This window comes from Petaurus breviceps, unplaced genomic scaffold, assembly GCF_028583685.1.
Source record: "Petaurus breviceps papuanus isolate PSGF00001 unplaced genomic scaffold, PetGlider_PUasm1.0 90903, whole genome shotgun sequence".
Classification (NCBI taxonomy): Eukaryota; Metazoa; Chordata; class Mammalia; order Diprotodontia; family Petauridae; genus Petaurus; species Petaurus breviceps.
The window spans coordinates 13,575,431-13,591,295 of NW_027187376.1; the positions used below are offsets into that span (position 1 = coordinate 13,575,431).

The 15,865-nt window shown below is 38.4% G+C and overlaps 1 protein-coding gene across 1 annotated transcript in view; it reads right to left on the reverse strand.

Annotated features, from left to right (window-relative positions):
• The window catches only part of CPO (carboxypeptidase O), a 125,456-nt gene that overhangs the window by 3,074 nt on the left and 106,517 nt on the right, over window positions 1-15,865 (reverse strand). The window contains 5 exon segments of the mRNA XM_069075272.1: window positions 9,199-9,394; window positions 11,545-11,642; window positions 13,724-13,780; window positions 13,782-13,874; window positions 14,927-14,968. Coding sequence (XP_068931373.1) covers window positions 9,199-9,394; window positions 11,545-11,642; window positions 13,724-13,780; window positions 13,782-13,874; window positions 14,927-14,968 — 486 coding nt within the window.

Below are 15,865 nucleotides of genomic sequence, written 5' to 3' on the forward strand. Positions count from 1 at the left end.
CACACACACACACACACACACACACACACACACACACACACACACACCCCGAAGTTTTATTCTGTTGCTTTCTTATGGTCTAGGAGTTACTCTGGGCTCCTATAGGCTATAATCACTGAAGAACACACCCTGAAAGGTTCCACCAACCTGAAAGCTTCCCTTATAGGTCTGGCAAAAGATTTCTATTGTCCAAAGACAAGACTAAGTGGAGAGAGGTTAACTCCAGAGGGTTGCTTTCCCAGTGATTTTTTTTAATTGGCCAGAGCAATTCATGAAGACCATATGTTAAAAGCATGGAGAGGCTGCAACCAGAGAAAAAAGTACATACCCATACTAATTAAATCCTGGATCATCAAAGTGTGACTGTAGGATTATAAATTATATAGTCTTATATATAACATGTACATTGAATTACATATATAATTTATACATAAACTCACATTGGTTTGACTTAACCATCTATAGAGGAAAAGACACATGGATAAGGAATGTCTATTGTCCAGATTATAATATACAATTAGATGGATAGCCCATGGAGCTTGTCCATCTGTCTGTATGTCTTATGCAGATGGTACAAATGGACACTGAGTTGGACCCATAATTAAATAGAATGAGGGGAGTAAACTGGATTTCCTTTAGCAAATCACAGAACTTCTTTAATGACCCTAAGCTTCTCCCAGAAATAAAATCCCCATCTTTTTTTAATGCCAATAGTATGCTGGTATTGTTATGTGTTTGTGAGTCATGGAATACCACAGTCTCCAAGATACTAAAAATGAGTATCACTTAGAAGGCAATAAAGAGGCTTACGGTGAGTATAATCACAGAACAACATACAGCACCCACCCACACATACACACACACATACACACATAACAGGAATAAAGGACGTGCACAAATGGCTGAACAAGTTGTGGTATATGAATGTAATGGAATACTATTGTGCTATAAGAAATAATGAGTAGGCAGACTTCAGAAAAAACCTAGAAAGACTTATATGAACTGATTCTGAGTGAAGTGAGCAGAACAAAAGTACTGTGTACATTGTGTGATGCCTGACTTTCATCGACTTGGCTCTTCTCAGCAATGCAAGTATCTAAGACAACTCCAAAAGACTTGTGATGGAAAATGTTATCCACATCCAGAGAAAGAAATATGGAGTCTGAATGCAGATGGAAGCATACTATTTGCTCTCAATCTCTCTCTCTCTCTCTGTCTCTCTCTCTGTCTCTCTCTCTCTCTGTCTCTCTCTGACTCTCTGTCTCTCTCTGACTCTCTGTCTCTGTCTCTGTCTCTGTCTCTCTCTCTCTCTTCCTCCCCCTCCCCCCATCTCTTTCTCAATCTTTCTCAAAGTTTTTCCCTTTGGTTCGAACTCTTCCTTACAACATGACTAATGTAAAAATATGTTTAATATGAGTGTATATGTGGAACCTACATCGGATTGCATGCTTTCTTGGGGAGGGGGAGGAGAGGGAGTGGGGGAAAATTTAAAACTTAAAAGCTTATAGAAGTGAATGTTGAAGACTAAAAATAATTTTTAAAAAAGAATGTGCACAGATGAATATGGGACTTTAAAATGAGATGAACTACTGTGTTTCCCCGATAATAAGACACTGTCTTATTAATTTTTTGGACAGAAAAACACCAGAGGGCTTATTTTCAGGGGAGGGCTTATTTTAATGAACATTGACAGCAATTTTAATAAACAGGTAAATGTGAACAAAAAAATGTACCTTTATTCAATAATGAATTCAATAAAGAACAGGATGACGCGCTCACTGCTGCAGCTCTGATTGGATGCAGCTCGGAGCGCGTTGTGCATTTCACCCGGGGAGGGGGGACGGTGCATACAGAGGGTACCATAATGTAGCGTGTAGCGCAGGGGATCACCTTCACTACAGTAGCAATCTCAATAAGGCTTATTTTTGGGGGAGGGCTTATTTTAGAGGAATCTTACACAGTAAGGGGAGGGCTTATTTTCGGGATAGGTCTTATTATCGGGGAAACACGGTAGTTGCATGGCAAAAAAGAAATAGCTAGTAAACAAACTACCACATGCCCAACTGATATCCTTAAGATGTCAGTAGAAAGAGAGGACACTTTCAGTAAGTTGACTGGCTCACCTGTGGCACAACTATGGATCAATATTGAGAAGAATTGCACAAAATAGACAAGCATGGATAGGTTGCCATTTGCATTATTGGATGGAGCTTCCAAGCTGTTAAGCTCACAGATCCATTTGAGTTGTTTTGAGTATTTAAGTATCCAAATCTCTAAAATATATGCATATATATGTATACACACATAATAGCAATGTATATACGAGCAATTTCTGAGAATTTAAAATTGATCCTAATTTGAACACTCGATCAATTATTTTTGGCTTTGAAAGGCAATAATTAGAACTGGAGGAATAGCATTCTTCTGATATTTAATGTATACCATGATCAAATCTTCCATATCCTCTAAAGCTTCTACCTCACAGAGATTGTTGGGAGGTAGGTAGATGCTAAGTGGATAGAGCAGTGGACCAAGAATCAGGAAGACTTGAATTCAGATCTGGACACAGATACTTTATAGCTGTGTGACTCTGATTCCCCTCCCCCCCACACACACTTAATAGCATTTTATTTTTTCCAATTACATGTAAAGATAGTTTTCAATATTCACTTTTATAAGATTTTGAGTTCCAATTTTTTCCTCCCTGCCCCTTCTCCAAGATGGGAAGCAATCTGATACAGGTCATACATGTACAATCACATTAAACATATGTATACACTAGTTATGTTGTGAAAGAAGAATAAAAACAAAAGGGGAAAACCATGAGAAAGAAAAAAAAGAGAGAAAATAGTATGCTTCAATCTTCATTCAGAATCCATAGTTCTTTTTCTGATTATGGATAGTATTTTCCATCATGAGTCTTTTGGAATTGTCTTAGATCATTTCATTGCTGAGAAGAGCTAACTCTATCAAATTTGGCTATTGCACAATGTTGCAGATACTATGTATAATGTCCTGGCTCTTATCACTTTACTCAGCATCAGTTCATGTAAGTCTTTCTAGGTTTTTCTGAAATCCAACTGCTCATCATTTCTTATATCACAATGGTATTCCATCACATTCATATACCACAACTTGTTCAGACATTCCCCAGTTGATAGGCATCCCCTCAATGTCCAATTATTGGCCACCACAAAAAGAGTTGCTACAATTATTTTTGTACATGTGGGTTCTTTTCCCTTTTTAATGATTTCTTTAGGACACAGAACTAGTAGTGATATCGCTGGATCAAAGTGTATGCAGAGTTTTATAACTCTTTGGGCATAGTTCCAAATTGCTCTTCAGAATGGTTGGATCAGTTCACAACTCCACCAAGAATTCATTAGTATTCCAATTTTCCCACATCTCCAACATTTCCAGTTTTGTCATATTAACCAATCAAATAGGTGTGAAGTGGTATCTCAGAGTTGTTTTAATTTTCATTTCTTTAATCAATAGTGATTTAGAGCATTTTATATGACTATAGATAGCTTTAATTTCTTTGAAAACTGCCTGTTCATATCTTTTGACCATTTATCAATTGAGGAATGACTTGTATTCTTACAAATTTGACTCAATTCCCTATATACTTTAGAAATGAGGCGTTTATCAGAAACACTGGCACTAAATATTGTTTCTGCTTTCCTTCTAATCTTGGTTGTATTGACTTTGTGCAAAACCTTTTAATTTAATGCAATCAAAATGATCAATTTTGCATTTCATAATGTTCTCTATCTCTTGTTTGGTTGTAAACTCTTCCATTCTCCATAAATCTGACAGGGAAACTCTTCCTTGTTCTCCTAATTTGCTTATGTTACCAACCTTCACGTCTAAATCATTGACCTATTTTGACCTTATCTTAGTATAAGATCAAAGTTTCTGTCATACTATTTTCCAGTTTTCCCAGCAGTTTTTGTCAAATACAGAGTTCTTATCCCAGAACCTGGAGTCTTTGGGTTTATCAAACGATGGTCATTGACTACTGTGTCTTGTGTAGTTAACCTATTCCACTGATCCACCACTCGACATCTTAGCCAGTACCAAACAGTTTTGATGATTGTTGCTTTATAATATATTATGAGATCTGGTTCAGTTAGGTCACCTTCCTTTGCATTTTTTTTCATTAATTCCCTTGGTATTTTTGATCTTTTGTTCTTCTAGATGAATTTTGTTATTATTTTTTCTTAGCTGTACAACTCAGGACAAAGTCACTTAACCTTTGTCTGCCTCAGTTTCCTCGTTGATAAAATTGGGATAATAACAGCATGTACATTCCAGGTTTGTTAGGAGATAATATTTGTAAACCACTTTGTCCACCTTAAAGTACTTTTTAAACGATAGCTGTTAAAATGAGGTAATATATGTGAAATGATTTGCAACTCTTACAATGCAATGCCAGTTATTGTTACATAATACCTTTAAGTGCTTATGTCCATTGCTCAGTATCTGAGAAAATGAAAGACGTAGAAATGAAACATCTTATGAGCCTTATGAGCCACTCTAAAAATGTGCTACTGTCTTTCACTTATATCAATGATGCTACCAGTTAACTATTTGTAGGGCATGGTCTCTGCGTTGCTTTCTGGTAATGATGACAGAATTATACCAATCCAGCCCCATTCTCTTGGCCCATTGTAGAGAGATCAAATACACACATCAGCAAGGTACCTGCACCCTCTCCCTGCCCTTTGCCCTTTTCTCCATGACTCAGTGACTTGTAGATTCACAGAATGAATGAGAAAAAATGTAACTCAACCTCATCCTAAAGAGGAAGAATTTGAATTTCTGAGTGGTGAAGGAATTTCTCCAGGGTTCCATAGCTGGTAAAGCTAGGACCTCTAACTCCTAGTTTTAACCAATTCAACTAGCCCACAGAGTCTTCACGTTTGAAATCAGAGCCATAACTATATAGTGGGGCATCCAGGGCTTTGCTTCAGGGCAAAAAATTTAGAAGACACTAACGTACCTTGGAGGGATGGGGGAAGGAGGTATTTCAATCACTACCTCTTAGTGATAGTGTCCTTGTCCACCATTTCCCCTTCTTCCCCTGCCCAGCTCTGACCCCTACAGCAGCGCTGCGTTTCTTCCCCTTAGCAGAAGCAATCTCAGAACAGAAACCTTGGGCAAACCAAGGTGTCATTCCTCCCCCTAGTGGCGACACTCCAGTTGAACAGAAATTTAGGCTTGATGTAGGTACTCTCCTCTGGTCAGGCCACATTTGGAGTTCTGTGTTCAGCTCTTGGCATGATATTTGTAAAAGGAGGAGAATGAGCCTTGGGATCACACTATAGATTATTTGAAACAACTGGGAATATTTCGCTTGGAGAAGACTCAGGTAAGATATGATTAATGGTTTTGCTATCTGCTTGTCCCAATGGAGAAATGAGTAGAAGGTATTAAAGGTTAAATTTAGATTTGAGGTAAGGGAGAATTTTATAACAATAAGAGCTATACAAATGTGGAATGGACCTCCCTCCTCACAGAGTAGAGGGTTGCCTTTCATTGAAGGTGTAGATAATCACTTATTATATGTAGTAAAGGAGATACTAACACATGAATTCCATGATTCTTAGACTTCCTAGGTCAGTAAAACACCCGGACTTTCCCCCCATGAATCTAGCCACATATTCCCCTTTCTATGCTTAGAAAAATACTTTAAAACCACAATATTTTATGTTTATTCCCATTAAATTTCATCTTATTTTCAGCCCATCATTCTAGCTTAAGATTTTTATACATTTAACCACCAATCAACCAAGATGTATTTATTAAGGACCTACTATGTGCTAGGGTCTGGTTCTTTCTTGAATTATTTTATGTAATGTTCCAGATTCATGTCATGTACCAATTTAGCAAACATGTCTTTATTTGAGTCATCAGTGAAAATGTTGAACAGCCCAAGGCTTAGGACAGAGGGTGGTCTACTAGAGACTTCTTTCCCAATTAACACTAAGAACTAATTTCTGGATCCAGACATTCAGCCAGTTCTGAATCCTCTTAACCTATCACCTAGCCCAGTCCATATCTTTCCACATGTTCACAAAAACAGCGGTGACAAGGTCCTATAGAAACAGGGCAGGGGACACTAAACCCTACAAAAGTATCTCTATGATAGAAAACCACAAATTAACATTATCTATATTTTGTTATATTTTTATTTATTTTGTTAATATTTCCCAACTGCATTTTAATCTGGGCCATACTCAAGAATATGGTGTTACATTTTTGTTGTTGTTGGGTTATTTTGTTTTATTTTGCTTTTTGGAGGGGGGAAGGCAGGGCAATTGGGATTAAGTGACTTGCCCAAGGTTACACCGCTAGTAAGTGTTAAGTGTCTGAGGCCAGATTTGAATCGAGTGTTTTAGACCACCTGCAGCATGCTAGAAGCTTGGATGATACCTCTTGTATAAATTGGTAAAAGGAGATAGCCCACTCAGGAGTTCTCTATAGGAATGAAATCAGAGGTCCAGTCTCTATCCCTTATTTTTTTCCTAGGCCTCAGTTTACTCATCTGTAAAATGGAAAAAAAGTTCCTTCTTTCACAGGGTTGTTGAAAGGATAGTGTTTTGTAGATTCATTTCAACTCCACTAACGGTTATTAAATCCTTACTGTGTATCAGTGTAATGGAAATGCAGATTTAAAGATCTTCCCTGCCCCTAGGCTAACGTGCACCTGAAGCCTGGGGAGGGAGGCTTGTTTTTCAGTAGATACTTCTTGATTGGCCAGTGAGTCAATAAGGTTGTTACATTCTCTGAGCCAGGAGAAGGCTATATAAGCCCTGATGTGTAGCTTTGTTTTGGGACTCACTTAGAGAAGTGTTCTGTGATTTGATCTGAATTCTGGGAAGCCATTGTTGAGAGTCCCCCGGCTTTGAAAAACCCAGATGTGGAAACCCAGATGTTGACTGGGTATGGATGTAATGGTTGGACAGTTTGGAAAGCTGTCTACTTGATCTGTTAATGTCTTGATAATTCTGTCTGTATATTTTGAAGTTCAGGGTGCTGACCTTTTTCCCCTGAACAAGGTAAACGATATACGTCTGACTGATTAAAGTAAGCTTGTTAACCCATTTTGAGTTGCTTTCCTTTAACAAAGCAGATCCAAGAACCTGTATGGGCAGAAAACCCTGAGGACGTGCTTGGGGTGCTTGCTGCTACAATCAGGTACCATGCAGGCATTGGGGATATAAAGACAAATACATGTGCATACACACACACACATACTCAGTGCTTATCTTCAAGAAACCTACATCCAACTAAAAGGAAATAGGGAGAGAGGGGGAAGGAAAGGAAGGAAGGAAGGAAGGAAGGAAGGAAGGAAGGAAGGAAGGAAGGAAGGAAGGAAGGGAGGGAGGGAGGAAGGAAGAGAGGAAGGAAGGAAGGAAGGAAGGAAGGAAGGAAGGAAGGAAGGAAGGAAGGAAGGAAGGAAGAGAGGAAGGAAGGAAGGAAGGAAGGAAGGAAGGAAGAGAGGAAGGAAAGAAGAAGGAAGGAATCAAGGGAAGGAAGGAGGAAGGCATGGAGGATGGAAGGAAGGAAGGGAGTGAGGGAGGGAGGGAGGAAGGGAGGAAGGAAGGGAGGCAGGGAGGGAAAGAGGAAGGGATGGAGGAAGGGAAGAAGAGAGGGAGGAAGGAAAGGAGGGAGGAAGGGAGGAATGAAGGGAGGAAGAAAGGGAGAAAGGAAGGGGGAATGGAGAGAGGAAAGGGGAATGGAGGGAGGAAGAAGGTAAAGAAGGAAAGAAGGGAGAAGGGAAGAAAAAAGAAAGAAAGAAAGCATTTATTAAGTACTTATTATGTTCCAGGTACTGTGCTAAGCACTTTACAAGTATTATCTCATTTGATCCTCAAAACAACCCTGCAAGGTAGATGTTATTATGATCCCTATTTTAGTTGAGAAAATTGAGGCATATAGAGGTTAAATGACTTGCCCAGGGTCATAAAGCTAGTATCTATCAGAAGCCTGATTTGAATTCATGTCTTCCCAACTCCAGGTCCATGTGCTCTGTTCACTGCACCATCTAAATACAAAAATACAAACAAAACAAATACAAATAAATGAGGAAGGGAGGACATTACAAATGGGGGAATCAGGAAACACCTCCTGTAGTAAAAGGCACTTAAGTTGAGCCTTGAAAGGAACTCAAGGCTCCCAGCTTTAAGTTCTATGGAAACTTGACACTATGATCATAACTGTACAACACACAATGGCTTGCACATAGGAGGTTTTTAATACATTTTTGGAATTGAATTGTGGTTCAAACAATTCCAAATGGGCAATCAGTTTTTCTTGTTGCCCTTGGGCACTCCCAAAGGACCAAAAATGAGAATCTTTTTTCCATTACTGCTTTTGTTTCAGTTCAGGTCTCCATTGCCTGGTGAAAGATAAGATACCATTCCATAATGCAGATTTGCATTTTCATTGGCAACACACTTCACAAATATTATCTCATTTTATTTTTACTACAACCCTTGAAGGTTATTATTATCCTCATTTTACAGATGGGGAAACTGGGGCATATAGGGGTTAAATGATTTACTCAGAGTCACACAGCTAGTAAAGTCTGAGGCAAGATTCAAACCTGACTCTAAGTTCAATGCTCTGTCCACTATACCACCTAGATGCCTATTTTCATTGACATTTGCTCCTTAAAAGGCTCCCCAGGAAAATAAGAGGGGGCAGAGTTGGGGGGGAAGGAATGTGCATTGTGTTTGGAAGAAAAGGGAAAGGAGATTACTTGTTGTCATTGGTTTATTTGTTTTTAGAGAAAACATATTCAATTTTTGAGAACTCACAGCTGGTAACTTTTCAACAGACATTCACATGCTCTCTGGGGGTACAGTGCTAAAGATGAAAGATGATCATTTCAAATGTTTAATATACTTACCTTATTTTTCTTATAGTTATGAAAATGGAAGGTGTTTCTCAATTTGACACTTAAAGAAAGAGTGTGGTACTTATTTAAAGTAGAGTAATACTATTCAGACCTGGAGACAGCACAGCAAGGATCTGGGAAAGTGGTGTAAATAGGAGAAAAGAAAAAGAAAGGTGGAGAAAATGAAAGGAAAGAATGGACATAAATCAAACCACAGCCTTGAAGTTTAGAAGGCAGAGAAAGGATGCTTTACTTTAACAGGGAGTGGACCAGAGGGGCTGATCTCTTACCAACTCAGCATAGTTACGTGGTCTCTTTTTGGTATAACCATAAGGGATGAGGATGAGTTGGCCATAAGAATGTATTGACAGGTAGCATAGGATGCTGTCCTTCCTGCCTTTAATAAGGCTAGAGATGGCTTTTGTTTCAGGCACAGAGAATGGTCCTGTTCCACAGAATGTCATGTGCTTGCAGTTTTTAGAGGCTCTAATACCTTCAAGAGAGAAAAGAAAGAGACTATGAAAATCTGAATTCTGAAGTGATAGATGTTGAAGACTATGGTGTTGGAGTCCTGGACTCAAAAGGCTTGGTTTTGCCACTTAATAGCAGTGTAACCTTGTGTGAGGGGAAGCAGAAGGTCACTTTATTTTTCTAGGCCCCTATTTCCCTTTCCATATAATGATGGGACTGGAATGGATAATCTCTAAGCTCTTTTCAAGTTTCAGCATCCTATGTAGAACCAAATAATACAGGACATTCCACTTAGAATTCGATTTGAGATTTGATCATTCTAAACAACCAAAGATTTCTTCAAAGATGAAATTCTAGGCAATCTGTGCCGTAATAGCACATTATCTGCCATTATACATTTTCTCACTAACCAAATATTCATTAAAAGTCTACTATAGCTAATGACCCTAAGTATTGGGAGATATAGAGAGATAAATAAAACACAACCTCTGCCCTCAGAGAGCTTAAAGTCTGATGAAAAAGATCATTTATATCCACAAATACTTAAAAGACAAGAGAGCACTAAAAACATACACCGTCCACATCTGACTCATAAAGGAAGCAACAAACCCAATGACTTTTAACTTACCATTTTCAAATGCTCAAGGCAATATGGTGGAGTGGATAGTGTGTTGGATATGGAGTCAAGAAGACCTGAGTTCAAATCCTGCCTCTGACATTTACTGGTTGTGGAGTCCTGGACAAATCATTGAACTTCTATGTGCCCCCAGGCAACTCCAGTTGCCTATGACTCAAATTATAGAAGGGTTGTTGGTCCGGGGGATGAAGGGATGAAGGATGTTCCCAAACAGATGAAACATACTTAATCTGGGTCAATGAGCTAGTTTTTAAACGTATATATATTCTAATAACTGCATCTCAAAATAACTGGTTTCCTTTGTAATTCTAGGTATTTTATCTTAAGCATTTAAAAAATATTCTGAGAAAGGGTTCATAGATTTCTTTCAACTGCCAAAGGGGCTCAAGACACAAAAAAGGATAAGAACTCCTATAATAGTTGGAGGATGTTCCTGTACCTAAGATTCCTCCATTGGCAAAATTTTCAAATTGACATTGGGCACTTGTTTAAGTGGTTGAAATCAAATATTTGATAATCCATCCAATACTCTAATTCTATAGTATTGGCCAATATCTGTCAACAACCCTTTTGTGTTCTGTGTTTCCACTCTCAGGCACTTCCAATTATTCCTTAGGATCCTTGGAGCATAGATTGCTATAGACTGAGTTAATAGGTAAAAAGACCTGTTGACCTAAACAAGACCTCTTACATACTTCAATGTTTCAAATATGTGTGGTTTCATTTGTGCAGCCATTCCTTCCACCAAAGCAGATGGGACACAACAGTGTCCTTCTTAGCAGATCATATCATTAACTGTTGTGACCCCAAATTTCCTCATTTGATCAGCTTCTTCTAATTTAGCTAAATTGCCATTTGGAGTAAAGTTTTCCCTTCCACATCACAGGTTTCCCCATCATGATTTTGACATATTGCAGGCCAGCATAAGAAATTAAATGGGAATTTGGGGAAGTCTTGCAGATGCTTCAGATGACACAGAAAGGCCAGCAGATGACACAGAAAAAGTTTAGAAACTCAGAAATGCATAAAATATATGTATGGTATTTTCTAATGTCAACATTTTAGCTTTTAATACCATAATAATACAGACTTCTTCTCTGGTATGAAGGGAGGGCCAAAAAAATCTGTAATTTCTGTCATGAAAGAATAAAACATTAGAACAGGACTTTTGATGAAGTCTCATAGTATGATTTAGAAAAAAAAGTCTTTATTGCCTTTTAAATGTATAGGTTAGGGGCATGGCACCCCAATCCCACCTCCCGCCCCAACACACACCACCTGGCATCTGGAAAAACAATATGGTCAAATCAGCCCCAAAGTCCACCATGGGCTTCTCAACCTTACAAGATAGAAATTCTAATTTTGCTTATTGATGGATAATGTTCATCTGACTAGGAGGAAGATGACAAGGAAAGGAATTGGTGAAGACATCTGAGTTTGAGTGGACTTTTGTAAATTATATCTCTGGAACTCATACCATTCTGTTGCTTCTCTGACTCCTATGCAGTTATCAACTCATGTCTCAAACTTGCACTCACACCAGGATGAATTGAAATTCCTGTTGAGGTCAGTCCCAAAGCAGGTGCCATTATTATGGGATGCACGGGATTTTCTCCAGAGGCGATTCTAAATAGAAACACATACGTATCACAACATAAATCATATTTTGATTATATTTTGATTCTTGACCATAAAGATGGTTGTCCCAGTTTGACGTATATGGAAAAATTTTTCAGCAACACTTCTGAGTATTCCCAAGTAATTTTCAATCATCCTGTTGGACACATCATATGACTTGAAACCATTGAAAGGATCAATTCCTTAAGTGAAAACATAATCATTGGATTTAGAGTGATTTTGAGCCATTTGGAGCCAAAAGAGACCTCAGAGACCATCTAGTTCAGATATTTTTAATGTGGAATCCCCAAATTTTATTTTAAAAATAGTTTTAGGATAATTATATTTTGATATAATTGGTTTTCCTTTGCAATGCCACTCATTTTATTTTGTTCATTTTAAAAATATTCTGCCAGACAGGGCAGTGTATGCCTATAATTTTTGCTATTGGGAAGGTTGAATTTGGCAGCTCTCTTGAGGTTGGGAGTTCCGAGTAAAGTGGGATAAACTGATCAGTTGCCCATACTAAGTCTGGCATCAGGATGGCGAGCCCAGGAAATCAAGGGGCCACCAGGTTGCTTATGGAGGGCCAAACTGTTTCAGGTAAGGAAGGAGTATAGTAGTTCAAACCTCTCATGCTAGCAGAGTGTACTGGCCACAGGCAAGAGGGAGAACCAATCTTAAACAAAGCAAAACAAACCAATAAATAAAAACATTCTTCTGGGAAGGATTCTATAGGTTTCACCAGGCCACCTAGGCCAAAGGAGTCCATGATAAAAGGGAAAAAAAAGGTTAAGTGCTGCTGATAGAGCTCAGCCTTCTCAGATTACAAATGAGAAAACTAAAACAAAGAGAGGTGAAGAAATTTGTCCAAAACATCTTACAGAGAGTGAATAGTTAGAGAGGAGAAATAAGAAGATATAGGAGTTGTAATCATATTTTACTTACTAAAAATAATAGCATTTATGTAACACTTTAAGGTTCCCAAAACACTTTACAAATATAATCTCATTTTATTTTTACCAAACTCTTAGAGGAAGGTGCTATTATTAGCCTCATTTTACAGATGAGGAAACTGAGGCATATAGGGGTATAGTGACTTGCTCAGAGTCACACAGCTAGTAAGGATCTGGGGCAAGACTCAAACCCAGGTCTTCTGGCTCTAGGTGCAGTGCTCTGTCCACTATGCTACCTAGGTACCTCAAAGAAAGATTAATTAACCACTTAACCAAAGAAAGCTCCCCAGAATTGCTTTAGGTGGGGTGTTACAGGATGAAAAAGAATTGACAAAACTAATGGAAAAAAGTAAGCCTTTCAAGATATGACCCTATGTAAGTGTTTGGCGTTGGACGATAGACTAGGAGAGTAAGGACAATGAGAAGGCTTCCTCTGTTCCAAATAGAGGAAGTAATTTGGGGAATATTTGAGAAATTAAGGGTCTTTAAGTAGGATAGTAAAGAGTTTTGTGTTCCATTATTGAAAGTTTGCCTTTGACACATGGGGAGGTAAAGAAGGACGTCATGTAGTCTGAAGGATATTCAGAGAAAGATGAAGAAGAGGAAGAAGAAGGAGAAGAAGAAGAAGAAGAAGAAGAAGAAGAAGAAGAAGAAGAAGAAGAAGAAGAAGAAGAAGAAGAAGAAGAAGAAGAAGAAGAAGAAGAAAGAAGAGGATGTGGTATATAGAATTTTGCCCATTACGCAGAGATCACATTTGCAAAAAGAAAGTCCCTTAGAATTTGAAGAAAAGGTCCAATAAAGGAAAATGCAAACTCCTTGAGGGCAGGGCCTTTGCATATTTCTCTTTTTATACTTAGCAGCTAGCATATTACCTGGCATATAATTCACACTTCAGAAGTTGTTGATTGATTAATAAAAATCAACTTCCAAAGAAGAGTTGAGCCAATTACACCAGGAAGTCCTCTAGGCTAGGTCCCCTAGAGTCTAGGGGATGTTGTATGATGGTGCTGTTGATGAGAAGCAACAGGTACAGCGATGACATTGGACAGGTGACCCCTGAGGTCCCTCCTGGCTCTCAGGTCCTATGGTCATGCACACATCTCCTATCCAGTAAAATGGGATCAGTTTGCTTACAGCTCTCCAGCTGTAGACATAGCCATCAATACTAAGAACTGGTAGGATGCAGAAGTCCGTCCAGCTTCCTAAGAAATCTGATTATCCTTCGGTCTGTTTTGTAGAATCTACAAATAAAAAGATAGAAACACCTAGAGGACTTTGGAGAGATCTCTTTCTCTTTTCCCTTGCCTCATCTCCCTAGCCCGATCACAAGAAATTGTTGCATTTGTCCTCAGGTCTTCTATGTTCCATGACTTCATATGTTACCAAGATTAGAGAAATGTGATGTTACCATTAATTTTGAAAACTTTTTAAGTTTCTAGAGAACCTCTTTTGAAAGTTAGGGTATGTCACTTAATACAGATAATATGAAGATTTTCTTTTAAAAATATCTTGGGTTCGCACATAGAGCTTTGTCAAATGTTGACCTTCTCTAGTGTGTGCATCCCTCTCATAGGAGGATGCACAGTTTAGAACTCAAATGTAACAATGTTAAAAAAACAAAACAAATGGGGGAAAGTCTCTTCCTCATGTAATGTATTTCACTATTTTCATCACCCCACCCCCGTACCTTTCAGTTAATTACTGTAAGGAACTTTAATATTACTTATCATGTTGACAAATTGGGGCACTAAAAGATTAAGTGGTTTATTTATATGCCTGTAGTGAGTATATGTATGTGTATGTGTGCATACACCGTGTATACATGCATGTGTGTATATACATGCATATATGTGCATGTGTATATGTATATATACACCATATGTATATTTGTATGTATGTACATATAACTATGTGTATATGCATATATACACATACATGTATGTATTTATGTATTTATATGTGTGTATTGTGCATATGCATGTGTGAGGAAGGACTTAAGTCCAGGACCTCCTAACTCCAAAGAAGATTTCCTTCTGACCATTATACTACACTGTCTCTCTTGTAAATTCCATTGAAAGTGAATATTTGATTTATTTGAATATTTGAAGATGAGACCAGATCCTGCAATTCAGTTTTGTTTCCAACCCGTTGATATACCTAGCTCCCTTGGAACTAATGGACAGCCCTGCCCATGTGCAAAAGAAAGAAGGCATTTTTCAGTAGCTGAGAAGAGACCATTGACCTGATAATCATCTTCTTTATCACTGAACTCTTTAAAGGGTTTTTTCTGTTCACAAAGCACTTTACATACGTTCTCTCATTAACCTTGATAATTACGATATCTCTGGCATGAACTCCACAGTCTATCCAAATGATCTTCTTCAATGCATTGTTGGCTCACTGATCTAAAGGGGATACTCATGGCAGTTTGAAAACAGTCACTTCTTACAAGAACCGATCCCATTGTATTTTTGTTGTCTAGGGCCAAACTCGGGCCAAATTCAACCCTGTGCAAATGGACTATTTGGCATCTGAAGAGCCTTCCTTTATAACTATAAACCTCTCCCCTGAAACAGTTGAACCCCTGTTGAAAGTACAATTCAAGGTGCAGTAAGTTGGAGGAATTCCAGTATTCATAGCATAAAGTACACAGCCTTGCACAGGCTGAGAACTTAACTTATTAAAAGGTACTTTATCCTCCTCCTTTCCAGAAGTGAGAGCTATGGGTGTAGAGCATTGAATATTAAAACATCAGACTTTTTTTTTATACCCTGCTGAGTTTTGCTGAAATGCTCCCCCCAACTTTTTATCTTTGTTAGAATGAATGGCTCACTGGGAGGGACAGAGGAGAGCAACACGGTGATAATTTAACTATTTCAACAAAATTCAGCCAAAGAAATTTATTCTGTCCCAGACTAAGGAGGTTGGGGCTGAGAAGTACTTGAGTTTTTACTGTTATTAAACCTGTTGCCTCCTTATTAAATAATTCACAATTTAAGAGACACCTCATAATGGGTTAAGGTTTTCCAGCTCACTTAACCTCATTCATTTTTTAACCCACTGACACAATCCCTGAACCACCTCTGACCTCTACTCACTCTGATAACCACAGTATTTATGGGGATTTTTATGTTAATGACTTGCTTGTCCAGATTGCCTCCTTGTTATAATCATTTCCTTGATTGTTTTTAGGGCCCTGTCTACTCATTCCCATGAACTCTCAGAATCAGGGGGCCAGATGGTCTGGTTTGGGCAGATCAGGCCTGCTTCTGATGA